An 18,114-nucleotide genomic window follows, 5' to 3' on the forward strand; every position below is an offset into this window, starting at 1 on the left:
TTATTATTTTTTAACATTGAAAGTATTTAATTTCCGTCAGTATTTTTTCTTGCCCATTTATTTTATTTTTAATTTCCTCAATTAATAGTTTTTAAAACGTTTTTAAATAAATGTATTATTTTTTCATGGTAAAAGTATTTATTTTCTGTCAGTATTTTTGCCCGACCATTTATTAATTTTTCATTTCATGAACTAATAGTTTAAAAAAAGTGTTTTATTTAATTATATTTACCACATTTCTTTATTTACTTAATTATTTCTTTATTATTTTTACATGAAATCTCTGTATTTCCTGACTCTAAACCTCCCCTTTAAAGCCTTTACTTCCTCTCGACTCACACGGTGCCTGCGCCTTTAAGAGAGCGCGTGCAGTCTGAAGCGATGACGACATGGCTTTATTTTTAACGCGATGACCTCATCATCTGACGGCAGCTCCTTCTTCTTCTGTTGGTCCAACTTCTTCTACTTTCTCTTCTTCTGCTCCCAAAACCCCCGTCTCACAGCTGTTCCACAACAACAATAACAACACAAACAACAACAACAACCGTCTGGAGTCAAGTTACCGGTGAGTTAACCGACGTTAAAGATCCGTTAACGGGGCTCTAAAGTGAGTTATTCTGGTGTGTGTGTGCGTGCGTGCGTGTGTGCGTGCGTGTGTCTGTGCGTGTGAGTGTGTGTGTGTGTGTGTGTGTGTGTGTGTGTGTGTGTGTGTGTGTGTGTGTGGGGAAAATGTCGGACAAAACGTTATGTAACATCTGTAAATGTGGCCTAAAGTTCACTAAAACTTTCATTTACTTATTAATTAAAGTTTAAACTTATTTCCATTAACTGACACTAAGGTGAAATCTCACGTCTCACTGTAGTGCCAAACCTCGCGAGATTTTAGAATATTGTCTTAACGTTATCTTACTGTATGGTACTTTCCAGATGTGTATATCTCTATTAAAATGGAGACTAAGTATTTGATAAGTTACGTAATATACATTATTAATATATATCTTATTCACTCTTTAACTGTTTTTAATGGATTCTGCATTATTTACAAGATTTCCTTTAAATTAAAGATTTGTTGTCAGATCATCATCAGTAAATAATATCAATATAAAACTATTATTAAGAAGTTAAATCTCACATCTTCTTCTAACAGTGTCTCTACTTTAAAGAGTCCTCTCCTGTTGATGTTCAGGTGTATATCAGTATGTAGTGTCTCTACTTTAAAGAGTACTCTCCTGCTGATGTTCAGGTGTATATCAGTATGTAGTGTCTCTACTTTAAAGAGTGCTCTCCTGCTGATGTTCAGGTGTATATCAGTATGTAGTGTCTCTACTTTAAAGAGTACTCTCCTGCTGATGTTCAGGTGTATATCAGTATGTAGTGTCTCTACTTTAAAGAGTCCTCTCCTGCTGATGTTCAGGTGTATATCAGTATGTAGTGTCTCTACTTTAAAGAGTGCTCTCCTGCTGATGTTCAGGTGTATATCAGTATGTAGTGTCTCTACTTTAAAGAGTACTCTCCTGCTGATGTTCAGGTGTATATCAGTATGTAGTGTCTCTACTTTAAAGAGTGCTCTCCTGCTGATGTTCAGGTGTATATCAGTATGTAGTGTCTCTACTTTAAAGAGTCCTCTCCTGCTGATGTTCAGGTGTATATCAGTATGTAGTGTCTCTACTTTAAAGAGTACTCTCCTGCTGATGTTCAGGTGTATATCAGTATGTAGTGTCTCTACTTTAAAGAGTCCTCTCCTGCTGATGTTCAGGTGTATATCAGTATGTAGTGTCTCTACTTTAAAGAGTCCTCTCCTGCTGATGTTCAGGTGTATATCAGTATGTAGTGTCTCTACTTTAAAAAGTCCTCTCCTGCTGATGTTCAGGTGTATATCAGTATGTAGTGTCTCTACTTTAAAGAGTACTCTCCTGCTGAGGTTCAGGTGTATATCAGTATGTAGTGTCTCTACTTTAAAGAGTACTCTCCTGCTGATGTTCAGGTGTATATCAGTATGTAGTGTCTCTACTTTAAAGAGTCCTCTCCTGCTGATGTTCAGGTGTATATCAGTGTGTAGTGTCTCTACTTTAAAGAGTCCTCTCCTGCTGATGTTCAGGTGTATATCAGTATGTAGTGTCTCTACTTTAAAGAGTCCTCTCCTGCTGATGTTCAGGTGTATATCAGTGTGTAGTGTCTCTACTTTAAAGAGTCCTCTCCTGCTGATGTTCAGGTGTATATCAGTATGTAGTGTCTCTACTTTAAAGAGTCCTCTCCTGCTGATGTTCAGGTGTATATCAGTGTGTAGTGTCTCTACTTTAAAGAGTCCTCTCCTGCTGAAGTTCAGGTGTATATCAGTGTGTAGTGTCTCTACTTTAAAGAGTCCTCTCCTGCTGATGTTCAGGTGTATATCAGTATGTAGTGTCTCTACTTTAAAGAGTACTCTCCTGCTGATGTTCAGGTGTATATCAGTATGTAGTGTCTCTACTTTAAAGAGTCCTCTCCTGCTGATGTTCAGGTGTATATCAGTATGTAGTGTCTCTACTTTAAAGAGTCCTCTCCTGCTGATGTTCAGGTGTATATCAGTAGTGTCTCTACTTTAAAGAGTCCTCTCCTGCTGATGTTCAGGTGTATATCAGTAGTGTCTCTACTTTAAAGAGTCCTCTCCTGCTGATGTTCAGGTGTATATCAGTGTGTAGTGTCTCTACTTTAAAGAGTCCTCTCCTGCTGATGTTCAGGTGTATATCAGTATGTAGTGTCTCTACTTTAAAGAGTCCTCTCCTGCTGATGTTCAGGTGTATATCAGTGTGTAGTGTCTCTACTTTAAAGAGTCCTCTCCTGCTGAAGTTCAGGTGTATATCAGTGTGTAGTGTCTCTACTTTAAAGAGTCCTCTCCTGCTGATGTTCAGGTGTATATCAGTATGTAGTGTCTCTACTTTAAAGAGTACTCTCCTGCTGATGTTCAGGTGTATATCAGTATGTAGTGTCTCTACTTTAAAGAGTCCTCTCCTGCTGATGTTCAGGTGTATATCAGTATGTAGTGTCTCTACTTTAAAGAGTCCTCTCCTGCTGATGTTCAGGTGTATATCAGTATGTAGTGTCTCTACTTTAAAGAGTCCTCTCCTGCTGATGTTCAGGTGTATATCAGTATGTAGTGTCTCTACTTTAAAGAGTCCTCTCCTGCTGATGTTCAGGTGTATATCAGTAGTGTCTCTACTTTAAAGAGTCCTCTCCTGCTGATGTTCAGGTGTATATCAGTAGTGTCTCTACTTTAAAGAGTCCTCTCCTGCTGATGTTCAGGTGTATATCAGTAGTGTCTCTATCTGAACCTGATAGGGTAGAACATAATATTCAGATTAGGGCCGGGACTCGATTAAAAAAATGAATCTAATTAATTAGAGGCTTTGTAATTAATTAATCGCATTTTTAATCACATATAAATATCTGACCTGAGAACAGTGAGAAGCTATTCTTTCCACATGTATTTTAGTATACCATTGAATAATGACTGAATACATAAGCTTAAGAAACAAAACATTGTTTATTTTTTTCAAGATGGTCCTTAACCAAGACCAACAGAAAAGTGACATTTTTGCCATAAAGTGTAGCAATAGCATATTTAGGAATATAGTACATTTCAGAGATTCAGGTAGCCTATAGGTAGGTAGACCTTCTGTAAACTATAACACTTTGTTTTTGAAGTAAAACACAATACTTTCAAGTACATTCAGAACATTGGAAACCCTGACTATTAGAAAACATCTCTCTGTTGCTTCAGAGGCCATAACAGACTTTGTTGATTTACCAACAGTTGATTTAAAAAATCTAATACATTTCAGTCCAACTCTCTCAATAACCTTGGCCAAAACAATAAACAGTTCAACATAAAGTGCCAGTTGCACCAACAACGTAATAAATAGTTCAACATAAAGTGTACCATTTAAAATCAAATAAAAAAGTTCCAGTGATTGACCTCAATCCCTCCTATTCTTCCAATATCCTGATGAAAAATAAAATCTCTCTGTTGCATAGGCCACTGTTTGATCAACGCGAATTGGGTGTGGGTCCTTGTACTCCGAGTCGGGCTAACGTCCACGCTAGCTTCCACGCTAGCTGCTATATGTTTTGCATTGAGGTGATACTTGAGGCTTGATGTGCTGCGGTGATATGCAAATTCCTTTTTGCATAATTTGCAAACAACCGTGCTCTTATCGACGCTTCCATCCGTCCGTTTTTTAAAACAAAATGTCCCATCCACGGGGCCAACCAAAGCGGTCTCATCAGCTTCTTCCTTCATGTTTGACTATTGTTCACTGTGGTTTGTTGTCTGAAGTCATGAACGTTAGTTGGTGCTCCAGTATAATCGGTACCCCTGAAACTCATCCAGTGAGAAACGTTCCGCGGTGCAAAAATAAGTGCGATTAAAATGCGCTAATTTTTTTAACGCGTTAATTTTTGTGTAATTAATTAATCTTAATTAACGCGTTAAAGTCCCGGTCCTAATTCAGATATAAATCACATTTTCACTTTGATTTGTAAACAATCTACTGCTCACCGGGACTATTTGAGGGAGTAAACACACCAACGCGAGTCAATACTCTTCCCCACATTTTCTCACGTGCACGCAGTGTGTTCTGTATCGTAGGGCAGTGTGTTCTGTTCACGTGCACGCAGTGTGTTCTGTATGGTAGGGCAGTGTGTTCTGTATCGTAGGGCAGTGTTTTCTGTATCGTAGGGCAGTGTGTTCTGTTCACGTGCACGCAGTGTGTTCTGTATCGTAGGGCAGTGTTTTCTGTATCATTGGGCAGTGTGTTCTGTATTGTAGGGCAGTGTGTTCTGTATTGTAGGGCAGTGTGTTCTGTATCGTAGGGCAGTGTTTTCTGTATCGTAGGGCAGTGTTTTCTGTATCGTAGGGCAGTGTGTTCTGTTCACGTGCACGCAGTGTGTTCTGTATCGTAGGGCAGTGTTTTCTGTATCGTTGGGCAGTGTGTTCTGTATTGTAGGGCAGTGTGTTCTGTATCGTAGGGCAGTGTGTTCTGTATCGTAGGGCAGTGTGTTATGTATGGTAGAGCAGTGTGTTCTGTATCGTAGGGCAGTGTGTTCTGTATCATAGGGCAGTGTGTTCTGTATCGTAGGGCAGTGTGTTCTGTATGGTAGAGCAGTGTGTTCTGTATCATAGGGCAGTGTGTTCTGTATCAGAGGGCAGTGTGTTCTGTGTGTGTGTGTGTGTGTGTGTGTGTGTGTGTGTGTGTGTGTGTGTGTGTGTGTGTGTGTGTGTGTGTGTGTGTGTGTGTGTGTGTGTGTGTGTGTGTGTGTGTGTGTGTGTGTGTGTGTGTGTGTGTGTGTGTGTGTGTGTGTGTGTGTGTGTGTGTGTGTGTGTGTGTGTGTGTGTGTGTGTGTGTGTGTGTGTGTGTGTGTGGTGAGGCTAAATGCCGGTCTGACAGCAGGAGGGGATTTCCTCCAGAGGAGTTTCACTTTAATTGAAACCCAGTCTAACAACCTGGAAACGTGTTGGAGCTTTAGACACGGGGTGTTCCTGCTCCCTGAGGCTGCCCCCTCCTGGCAGACCCTAATGATCAGGTGTTCCTGCTCCCTGAGGCTGCCCCCTCCTGGCAGACCCTAATGATCAGGTGTTCCTGCTCCCTGAGGCTGCCCCCTCCTGGCAGACCCTAATGATCAGGTGTTTCTGTGACTCCATAAGGACAGATGAGTAGAAAGTGCACTGTTCCTGTCCAGTCGTATTATCATGCTGCTGTGTTTATTATATCTTTGTAACTCTAGCACAACTATTTCCTTCTAGATCAGTGTTTCTCAAACGTTTTCATACCAAGGACCTCTTAAAGGTGGGGTATCTGCCACTTCCTTCCAGAGCCCCTCCTCCAACACACACGAACGCGCACATGACCAATGAGGGCAGAGATCAGTTTGTGCACAGATGGAAGGCTGACAGGCAGGTAGGCCATCCAGTTACTTTAGCCGGCTCAGATGATTGGTCGTGCTTTTTACAGCGCCACGGCTTCAAAGCACTTCAGATATTCATTGCTATCGGGATGTTGAGAGCATTCCTTTGAATATAACAACAAGTGTATCTCGAGCCGCTTTCTCAAACCTACCTACCCCACCTTTAACCAATAAAAAAACACTTGCGTACCACCTAACTCCAAAAATATCCCAAAACACATCGTTTTTCTAGAACAGATTACAAATCGCCTGAGAATGGTTCAAAGAAGTGGCAACACGTGAGATGAAGGTGTTGCGCTGGGCTATATCATGCAACTTAAGCTCGCTCCATTGCGGAGATATTCCCGTGAGAGTGCGGAAAACTTTTTTTTATTTCAAATGTGAAATGTTACCAATATACTCACGGACCACTAGGGGGCGCTCACGGACCACCAGTGGTCCGCAGACCACACTTTGAGAAGCACTGTTCTAGATGAATAAAGTCTTATCTATCGAGTAGAAAACATATTTATCAAACTGCCAGTTTCTCTGACTTTTTGCATTGTCAGTTATGAGTTATTGACGCAGTGCGGAGTGCAAACATCTAACTGTTTGTTTGTGTTTGTGTCCCTCAGGGCTTCCCGTAGTGGACGATGAAGATGCAGGAACTCGTCTTCGTCACATCGCTGTGAATGAGACCCGAAGGACTCAACTGTTAACCGTCCCACAGAGACCATCATCACATCAATGTACACAGAACCTGTTTTTATTTATTACTGCATATTGTATTCCATTCTCTTTCTCTGTAAACTCTGATATATTTATATCATTTTTTAATGTTATTATAGTTTCCTTTATAGTCTATCTGTGTTTTTAATTTTAGTTTAACTTCTATGTCTGCACCACGACACCAAGTCCAATTCCTCGTATACGTGTCAACCTACCTGGAGATACATCCGATCAAATGAGACGAGTAACAAACAGGAAGAGACCCACGATGATGAGAAGAAACAAAGCAGCTTCATAGACACAAAAGCCTCATCCCAATACCCCTCCTCGACTCCTCTCTTCCCCTCCTCCGGGACTTGACCCGGAAATCGATCAAGACACGCCATTTTGAAGGACGTCCCAATAGCTGAAATGCACACGGAGGAGTCGAGGAGGGGTGAGGGAGGAGGGGTGAGGGAGGAGACGAAACGCCGGGTTACGTATTGTAACCCTTGTTATATTAGCACAGGCGGAGCCCTCTACTGAGGCCCCGCCTCCTGACCATCATCCTTCACCACTCTTCAGCGAGCGGTATAGGACAAACAGTGCCCCAAGGTAGAGGGCTCCGCCTGTGCTAATATAACAAGGGTTACAATACGTAACCCGGCGTTATATCTCTCACAGGCTCCGCCCTCTTCTGGACTCTATGGGTACAGTGGGCGGAGCCCCGATGTATGCACGCACTGTCGTCCAACACACCGTTCCACATCACTGTCGCTGACCGGCTTTAGCAGTCGCTGCGCCTCACTCACCTCTCCCTCGGTTGTAACCGTGGAGAAGTCCAGGCTGCGGCCGATAGAGCACGCCCTGACGCACTTGCCTCGCAAAAAAGTGTGCTCGGAAACAGTGCTGAGGGCTCCCCTGCGTCCGCCTATTGTACGGTTAACATTGTGTGCAAGTGTAGCATTTGTGGAAACAAAAGACACTCAGGTTTGGATACAGATCAACCTCAGCTATTATACCAGGCAAGGTGTGTTTTCTGACAACAGCACGCCGGCAATAGCGTCTCTTGAACCCGCACAGTGCTTTGACAGCACTCGGTTTATTCCACTCACCTGCACACGCCCACCTGCTGGCTCCCTATACTGGGGTTTACAGCGGGGGCGGGGAGTGTAGGACAGTGTTTCTTCCGCTGGGGATGGGCAAGAATCAGCCACGCTGCGATTACTCCTCATCCCGTGAGCAAGGAGATCGATCCATTGAGCCCTTCCGTAAACACGGGGGCTCCCAGGAGATCAACACGGTCCTCTTTGGAAAGCGCCACGCGGCGTGATATCCCAGGGACATCACAAGGCAGGCAGCGGCGGCGGCCTGTGATGAAGTAGGGTCGACCCTACATCATGTGAACCCAAAGAGAACCGGTCCCCGGGGGAACCGGGCCTGGGGCAAGGCTCGTGGACCAAGCTACTTATTCGGCCTTGCGCCCCAATAATCGCTCTGACCTGGTGAGGCGGGGGCATCTCTAGCAATGAGCGAGTAGCCCACATCCCGCCGCCTTGATCATCATCCAGGGAGAGTACAGCCCTGGGCGGTGGACTTCCATGGACGCCAGGCTCGGAAGGGATGGCGAACGTGAAATGGCACCGCCTCGGCCACATCCTGGTCCCCCAAACACTCGAAGCAGAGGTGGTGGGGATCGGCGCCCGCTATCTTTCTTTCTCTTTCTTCCTTTCTCTCAAAAAGTACGTCTCGGACTCAGTGCTAGGCTATCACCTCCGCTAGCTGAAGAGTAAAGGATGATGGTCAGGAGGCGGGGCCTCCTTTTATACGGAAGTGAGATGCGCACGCATTCAGCGCGCCATGTTGAAGGACATCTCCTTTCTCTAACCGCCTGCTGCTTCCCCTCCTCTGTCCTCGGCTCCCCTCCTCGGCTCCTCTCCTCGACTCCTCTCTCCTCGGTTCCCCTCCTCTGCTCCTCTCTCCTCAGTTTCCCTCCTAGACTCCTCTCTCCTCGGTTCCTCTCCTCGACTCCTCTCTCCTCGGTTCCCCTCCTCAACTCCTCCACTCGCATCTCCTGTGGGCGGGACTAAGACACAAGGATAGGAGTCGAGGATAGGAGTCGAGGAGGGGAGTTAGAGAAATGAGAAACCTAGAAACTGAGGAACTCTCATGGTTAAAAAATGACCACAAAGTAAAAGCAACGAGTTTAGAGACAGAGACTTTAACCTGGTGTAAATATATTGAACATGTTCTTACAAATGCACAACTTTCTACCGTGATATCTTGTTTTAATAATTACTTTATCACTTTATTTTTGCTGTTTTATTATTTAAATTTGTATTCTATTTGATCTTTTTAACTCTGACTCTGTTTCTGCTCTAAACGGCTGAATTTCCCCGAGTTGAACACAGCATGTTTTTATATTTTTCTAGTTATTGTTTTATTATTCATCTCCCATTGTGTTATTTGATATTGTATGTATTGCCTGTTCAGCACTTTGGTCGACTGAGGTAGTTTTAAATGTGCTCTATAAATCAATAAAGATTGAGATTCAAATGACTGAATAAATAATCTGATCAGAGTTTCTGGTTTCTGGTTTTCAGATCCGAGTGAGACCTCTCCACGATGACCTCACCTGACCCCATGCTGCTCCTCACCCTCTGAAGAAGAGGGTGATGTCGGGGGTCATCGGGCCCGAGGGGCTGGTGACGCTGCTGGAGGGGGCGGGGCATCAGCTGGTTTTGATTGACAGCCGGCCCTTCGTGGACTTTAACTCCGCCCACATTCTGGAGGCCGTCAACGTGAACTGTTCGAAACTCATGAAGAGGAGATTAATGCAGGAGAAGGTGACCATCAGAGAACTGCTGACAAACAGCTGCAGCCACCAGGTACACACACACACACACACACACACACACACACACACACACACACACACACACACACACACACACACACACACACACACACACACACACACACACACACACACACACACACACACACACACACACACAGACATGAGAGAGACACACACACACACACACACACACACACACACACACACACACACACACACACACACACACACACACACACACACACACACACAGACATGAGAGAGACACACACACACACACACACACACACACACACACACACACACACACACACACACACAAACACATGAGAGACACACACACACACACACACACACACACACACACACACACACACACACACATATTTTTTATGTGACACATGTCTGTCACATGTGCATATACATTTACACATATGTAATATATATATGTGTGTGTGTGTGTGTGTGTGTGTGTGTGTGTGTGTGTGTGTGTGTGTGTGTGTGTGTGTGTGTCAGTTGGACCTCCAGGGAGATGTGGAGGTTGTGGTTTACGATCAAAGTTCTTCAGACCCGTCCTCTCTCAGCGCAGAGTCCTTCCTCAACGTCTTGCTGATCAAACTGAGGAGCAGCTTCACCTCCGTACACCTGCTGTCAGGTACACACACACACACACACACACACACACACACACACACACACACACACACACACACACACACACACACACACACACACACACACACACACACACACACGCTCGTGCACGCACACACACCTCTCCATGTCTTCCCCCCCTTCAGGTGTGTTCTCTGGGTTCTGTGTACCTGAGTTCTCCTATCATACAAAAGTCCCTTTGTGATGTCTTCTCTACATCACCATGTGATAACCTGCACTGGAGAGAGTGTGTGTGAAGAAGCAGGAAATCAAAAGGAAGTCACCTTGTGGTAAACCTGAGAGAGAGAGAGATAATAATAACGGCAGCTTTTAGCTGCATCTGGGCAAAATGATCCTGATCAGAGACCCCCCCCCCTTTAAAGCTTTAGACCCAGAATCAGCACGTTAGTGACAGCTGACAGAGAGGGATGTGAGACCCGTGATGTACCTGAAGATAGCACGACGAGTTGCACAGTCATTTAACCCTTTAATCAGCAGCTGTTTGTGTGCTCCTGTTCTTCAGGAGGGTTCTCCGGGTTCTCCTCGGTGTTCCCCGCTCTGTGTGAAGGGTTCTCCTCTCTGGTTCCCTCCTGCATGTCTCAGCCTTGTTTACCTGTCTCCAACATCGGGCCGACACGCATCCTGCCTCACCTTTACCTGGGCTGCCAGAGGGACGTGCTCAACAAGGTGAATTCATATTAAACATGTATTTATATATTTATATCAACAAGGTGAGGGATCAACCAGGTGAGGGATCAACCAGGTGAGGGATCAACCAGGTGAGAGATCAACCAGGTGAGGGATCAACCAGGTGAGGGATCAACCAGGTGAGAGATCAACCAGGTGAGGGATCAACCAGGTGAGAGATCAACCAGGTGAGAGATCAACCAGGTGAGGGATCAACCAGGTGAGAGATCAACCAGGTGAGGGATCAACCAGGTGAGAGATCAACCAGGTGAGGGATCAACCAGGTGAGGGATCAACCAGGTGAGAGATCAACCAGGTGAGGGATCAACCAGGTGAGAGATCAACAAGGTGAGAGATCAACCAGGTGAGGGATCAACCAGGTGAGGGATCAACCAGGTGAGGGATCAACCAGGTGAGAGATCAATCAGGTGAGGGATCAACCAGGTGAGAGATCAACCAGGTGAGAGATCAACCAGGCGAGAGATCAACAAGAGGCGCTTTCACACCGGAGTACTTTTCCCATTTAGTTCCATTAGTGCCTGGAATGTTGCGTTCACACCAAAAAGAGAACTTAGTTCAGAGAACTTTTCCCCCCATGTTTAGTCCCTGCTAGAGAGGTGGGACTATCCTGGGGGGAAAAAGTACCAATTTCTATTGGCTGGGCGAATTGCAAACCACGCCCCGTAAAACTCTGAAAAGTTTTGTGAAGCCGCCATTGTATTTGCTGGCATTAGCATTAGCATTAGCATTATTAGCATTAGCATTAGCCCAGTGCACCAACGCAGAGAGACTAACTTATGGCAACACAAAAGAAAACATGGGAGCGGTGGAGATGAGGAGGTGTCGGCGTTCTGGCGATTTACTCTGAAGGCTTCAGTAGAATCTGCTGGGAGTCCCAGCGGCTTCTACTGAAGCCTTCCCCAACTCCGGGGACTTCCGGCCGGGGACTCCGGGTGGCAGTATACGCCGTGAAGTTGTTTGCGGCCTGCCAGTAAACCCAAAGCAGAAGAAGAAGAAGTGACGTCAGCGGCTCATTTGCCTAATCCTCCCTCAGGGACTTATTCCGGTGAGAATGCGATCTGTACTTAGTTCCATGGGGGACTAAGTGCTGCAAAGTACTTGGTGGGAAAGCGGCTAAGATGAGGGATCAATCAGGTGAGGGATCAACCAGCTGAGGGATCAACCAGGTGAGGGATCAACCAGGTGAGGGATCAATCAGGTGAGGGATCAACCAGGTGAGGGATCAACCAGGTGAGGGATCAACCAGGTGAGGGATCAATCAGGTGAGGGATCAACCAGGTGAGGGATCAATCAGGTGAGGGATCAACCAGGTGAGGGATCAATCAGGTGAGGGATCAACCAGGTGAGGGATCAATCAGGTGAGGGATCATCCAGGTGAGGGATCAACCAGGTGAGGGATCAATCAGGTGAGGGATCAACCAGGTGAGGGATCAATCAGGTGAGGGATCAACCAGGTGAGGGATCAATCAGGTGAGGGATCAACCAGGTGAGGGATCAATCAGGTGAGGGATCAACCAGGTGAGGGATCAATCAGGTGAGGGATCAACCAGGTGAGGGATCAACCAGGTGAGGGATCAACCAGGTGAGGGATCAATCAGGTGAGGGATCAACCAGGTGAGGGATCAACCAGGTGAGAGATCAACCAGGTGAGGGATCATCCAGGTGAGGGATCAACCAGGTGAGGGATCAATCAGGTGAGGGATCAACCAGGTGAGGGATCAATCAGGTGAGGGATCAACCAGGTGAGGGATCAACCAGGTGAGGGATCATCCAGGTGAGGGATCAACCAGGTGAGGGATCAATCAGGTGAGGGATCAACCAGGTGAGGGATCAACCAGGTGAGGGATCATCCAGGTGAGGGATCAACCAGGTGAGGGATCAATCAGGTGAGGGATCATCCAGGTGAGGGATCAACCAGGTGAGGGATCAACCAGGTGAGGGATCAATCAGGTGAGGGATCAACCAGGTGAGGGATCAACCAGGTGAGGGATCAACCAGGTGAGGGATCAACCAGGTGAGGGATCAACCAGGTGAGGGATCATCCAGGTGAGGGATCAACCAGGTGAGGGATCAATCAGGTGAGGGATCATCCAGGTGAGGGATCAACCAGGTGAGGGATCAATCAGGTGAGGGATCATCCAGGTGAGGGATCATCCAGGTGAGGGATCAACCAGGTGAGGGATCAACCAGGTGAGGGATCAACCAGGTGAGGGATCATCCAGGTGAGGGATCAACCAGGTGAGGGATCAACCAGGTGAGGGATCATCCAGGTGAGGGATCAACCAGGTGAGGGATCAACCAGGTGAGGGATCATCCAGGTGAGGGATCAACCAGGTGAGGGATCAACCAGGTGAGGGATCATCCAGGTGAGGGATCATCCAGGTGAGGGATCAACCAGGTGAGGGATCAACCAGGTGAGGGATCAACCAGGTGAGGGATCATCCAGGTGAGGGATCAACCAGGTGAGGGATCAATCTCGTATGTGATGTTTTTGTAAATTAGTTTTCTTTCTTGCACATGTGTTATTTGATGTTTTATAAATTAGAAACATGTTGGCTTAAAGTCATTCTTTACTATATTAGGTATGTTATTGTAGAATGCACCCCTTTGCAAAGACCCTCAAAGCCCCTCTGTAGCATGTAACCCTAACCCACCCTCGTATGCCCTTGTCTTTAGGACCTGATGCAGCAGATCGACGTCGTTTACGTCCTGAACGCCAGCAACTCGTGTCCCAAACCCGACTTCATCCCAGAGTCTCACTTCCTGCGAGTTCCTGTCAACGACTCGTTCGGCGAGAAGATCCTGCCGTGGCTCGACCGCTCGCTCGACTTCATCGGTCAGACACACATTTATATTCATTATATTAACCCTGAGTGTTTCAGAGAGACAGAAATCTACATTTCATTTTATTAGATTACATTTGTATTTATTAAATATTAATACTTCAACCTCCTGTCTCTCCCGGTGTTTCAGAGAAAGCCAAAGCCTGTAACTCCCGGGTTCTGGTTCATTGTCTCGCTGGGATCTCTCGCTCCGCCACCATCGCCATCGCCTACATCATGAAGAGGAGGGACCTGTCTCTGGACGAGGCCTACAGGTGAGAGCACACAGGTGATCTGATTACAGGCCTGCAGGTGAGAGCACACAGGTGATCTGATCACAGGCCTGCAGGTGAGAGCACACAGGTGATCTGATCACAGGCCTGCAGGTGAGAGCACACAGGTGATCTGATCATAGGCCTGCAGGTGAGAGCACACAGGTGATCTGATCACAGGCCTGCAGGTGAGAGCACACAGGTGATCTGATTACAGGCCTGCAGGTGAGAGCACACAGGTGATCTGATTACAGGCCTGCAGGTGAGAGCACACAGGTGATCTGATCATAGGCCTGCAGGTGAGAGCACACAGGTGATCTGATCATAGGCCTGCAGGTGAGAGCACACAGGTGATCTGATCATAGGCCTGCAGGTGAGAGCACACAGGTGATCTGATCATAGGCCTGCAGGTGAGAGCACACAGGTGATCTGATCACAGGCCTGCAGGTGAGAGCACACAGGTGATCTGATCATAGGCCTGCAGGTGAGAGCACACAGGTGATCTGATCACAGGCCTGCAGGTGAGAGCACACAGGTGATCTGATTACAGGCCTGCAGGTGAGAGCACACAGGTGATCTGATTACAGGCCTGCAGGTGAGAGCACACAGGTGATCTGATTACAGGCCTGCAGGTGAGAGCACACAGGTGATCTGATCATAGGCCTGCAGGTGAGAGCACACAGGTGATCTGATTACAGGCCTGCAGGTGAGAGCCCACAGGTGATCTGATTACAGGCCTGCAGGTGAGAGCACACAGGTCATCTGATTACAGGCCTGCAGGTGAGAGCACACAGGTGATCTGATCGAATCTGATTTGTTTTTCTTGTAAGTATTATAGTTTATTTCCTGGTAACTGAGTGCACGTTGCTCCCCAGGTTCGTGAAGGAGAAGCGTCCGACCATCTCCCCGAACTTTAACTTCCTGGGTCAGCTGCTGGACTTTGAGCGGCGGATAAAGAGAGCTGATGTGAGGTCTGGATCGGGGGGTGAGCAGGAGTTAGCCCCGCCCCCCCTCACCCTCCCGTGCACGCTGACCCCCCCCCTGCAGGCGCTGCAGCTCAGCGACCCCCCCCCCCGCATCAAGCGCTCCTTCTCATTGGACATCAAGGCGTACGGAGAGCAGGGGGGAGGGGCTGCTCACCGAGGGGGGGACGAGTTCTTCAAACCGTCTGGATTCAATAATCTGGTATTTATATTTTATATTTGTACATCTTTATATTTGTACATCTTTATATTTGTACTTCTGATGTTGATGTGAATATGATGATATCCTTCAGGAGGGGAAGCCCTGTCAGTTCTCCCCGGTGGAGGAGGTATCGGAGCAGAGTCCGGATAAAGAGGAGGTTTCCAGCCGCCCCCCCACAGAGAGGAGCAGCTTCCTGTTGAAGGGCTGGCACTCAGATCTCCTGCTGGGCCTCACGGTGCAGCAGGGCCTCACGGTGCAGCAGGGGGGCCTCACGGTGCAGCAGGGCCTCACGGTGCAGCAGGGGGGCCTCACGGTGCAGCAGGGCCTCACGGTGCAGCAGGGGGGCCTCACGGTGCAGCGGCGGAGCGTCAGGATGGGGGACGGAGGACGGGCCTCACGGCGGAGCTGGCACGAGGAGAGCAGCTTTGAGAAACAGCTGAAGAGACGGAGCTGCCACATGGAGCTGGGGGAGGGGAGAGGGGAGGAGGGGGGAGGAAGAGGAGGAGGAGGAAGAGGAGGAGGATTCTCCGGCAGCATGGAGGTCATTCAGGTGTCCTGAGGAACATGGAGGTCATACGATACGATACGATAATACTTTAAGACACAATACATGAAAAACAAACAACAAACATTTAACATGACATCAGGATCACTGAGAGAAGACCTGCTCAAAGAGCCTTTAGCCTGAGGAACCTGGGGGTCATACAGGGGTCCTGAGGAACCTGGGGTCATACAGGGGTCCTGAGGAACCTGGGGGTCAAACAGGGGTCCTGAGGAACCTGGGGGTCATACAGGGGTCCTGAGGAACCTGGGGGTCATACAGGGGTCCTGAGGAACCTGGGGTCATACAGGGGTCCTGAGGAACGTGGGGGTCATACAGGGGTCCTGAGGAACCTGGGGGTCATACAGGGGTCCTGAGGAGGGATGTCTTTAAATCAGGAGACACTCAGACCCTGATCAGAAGAGACTCAGACCCTGATCAGAAGAGACTCAGACCCTGATGAAGAGAGACTCAGACCCCGATCAGGAGAGACTCAGACCCAGACTCAGACCCCGATGAGGAGAGACTCAGACCCCGATCAGGAGAGACTCAGACCCCGATCAGGAGAGACTCAGACCCCGATGAGGAGAGACTCAGACCCCGATCAGGAGAGACTCAGACCCAGACTCAGACCCCGATCAGGAGAGACTCAGACCCCGATCAGGAGAGACTCAGACCCCGATCAGGAGAGACTCAGACCCCGATCAGGAGAGACTCAGACCCCGATCAGTAGAGACTCAGACCCCGATCAGGAGAGACTCAGACCCCGATGAGGAGAGACTCAGACCCCGATCAGGAGAGACTCAGACCCCGATCAGGAGAGACTCAGACCCCGATCAGGAGAGACTCAGACCCCGATGAGGAGAGACTCAGACCCCGATCAGGAGAGACTCAGACCCAGACTCAGACCCCGATCAGGAGAGACTCAGACCCAGACTCAGACCCCGATCAGGAGAGACTCAGACCCCGATCAGGAGAGACTCAGACCCCGATGAGGAGAGACTCAGACCCCGATCAGGAGAGACTCCCGATCAGGAGAGACTCAGACCCCGATCAGGAGAGACTCAGACCCCGATCAGGAGAGACTCAGACCCCGATCAGGAGAGACTCCCGATCAGGAGAGACTCAGACCCCGATCAGGAGAGACTCAGACCCCGATCAGGGTCTCAGACGTCCTGCAGAGACACACACCGGACGCTGGAGGAAAAGTCATTCAAAAATAATTAATAAATTCAAATTTCTAGCAAAATTAATTCTGAAATTATTTTTAAATGTTCAAATAAATTCCCTTTAAATCAATTTATTATAAATATTATATTTTTGATATTTTTAAAATATGATGAAGCTGTTGTGTTTGTAAGTTGCAGAGAAACGCTGAAGAAATAACAATAATCTAAAGAATGAATGTAAAATAATAAATACAAATAGTTTTTAATTTCTTTTATAAATTTTATTATATTTAATGAATAATAACAAACACAAAAACACATAATTTACTTCTAATTTCCCCCGAAAAATTATAAAATATTAATATATATTTTTTGTAAAAATTTAAAAGTTGTCCGATTAAATAAATACAGAAAATATATAAATAAAGATATATTTTTTGACCTGATTTGCAGACTTTGCACCAATCAGAACACATGTTATAATTCAAACTGCATTCTTGAGGTTCAAAAGAGTAAAAAGAGTTTAAATATAGAAACCCGTTTGAACCTCCAGAGCGCCCGCTGTGTGTCGCAGTAACGGCTCTTGAAAGGAAGCGACGGACGTTTCCCCCGGACTCCCTGAAGGTCTTTGAACGCCTCGTGGCTTTTTCCATGTTGATTTGATTTGTATTGTTTTTGTCTTCTGGACTTCTGCAGAGGATCGGTGATCTGAGACCTCTGACACCCTCTCACAGATACTCTCGCACTTCAGCAGAATGGATTTGATGATTAAAAAACATATACAAAGCAGACCTTCATTCTGAGTTGGTGTTTGGATACGAAAGAGGCATTGTTCTTCTCTGTGGTTCCCTCTCCTGTAGTTCTCTAGGTGTTAGTGCATGGTCTGCAAAGGATACAATCCCAAAGCTCAGGAACACGGTGACATCACTACGGAACACTCGCACTCCTATTGGCTAGCGCTGCAATACATTGTACGCTAAGGGTGCGTTCACATCGGACGCGATGCGAATATTCGCTTCGCTCTAAACGCTCAAGTTTCACCGCGGCTGCCAGCTGTGTTTACTCGCGTCATTCAAACAAGACGCGCTGGCAAGGGGGCTACAACATGAACATATTTGACCGTGATTTAATTGTAATACACGTTTCAAAAATGATGCCGAAGTAACAACATACTGATACCGGTTAGTAACAACATACTGATACCGGTTAGTAACAACATACTGATACCGGTCAGTAAAGACCATGAATTAATGCTTTGACAAGTCTGCAGACTTGC

The 18,114-nt window shown here is 47.0% G+C and overlaps 1 protein-coding gene across 1 annotated transcript; it reads left to right on the top strand.

Moving 5' to 3' along the window:
- Nucleotides 1-350: 350 nt before the first annotated feature.
- On the top strand, nt 351-17,627 carry dusp16 (dual specificity phosphatase 16). The gene is made up of 9 exons (XM_079653427.1): nt 351-565; nt 6,555-6,668; nt 9,231-9,515; nt 10,004-10,142; nt 10,665-10,828; nt 13,526-13,685; nt 13,823-13,946; nt 14,819-15,128; nt 15,220-17,627. The coding sequence occupies exons 3-9, from the start codon at nt 9,303-9,305 to the stop codon at nt 15,685-15,687; spliced, it is 1,578 nt and encodes a 525-aa protein (XP_079509553.1). The 5' UTR covers nt 351-565; nt 6,555-6,668; nt 9,231-9,302; the 3' UTR covers nt 15,688-17,627.
- The last annotated feature ends 487 nt before the right edge of the window (nt 17,628-18,114 follow it).

This window comes from Notothenia rossii (genome assembly GCF_949606895.1).
Source record: "Notothenia rossii genome assembly, chromosome: 10".
In the NCBI taxonomy this organism is placed as follows: domain Eukaryota; kingdom Metazoa; phylum Chordata; class Actinopteri; order Perciformes; family Nototheniidae; genus Notothenia; species Notothenia rossii.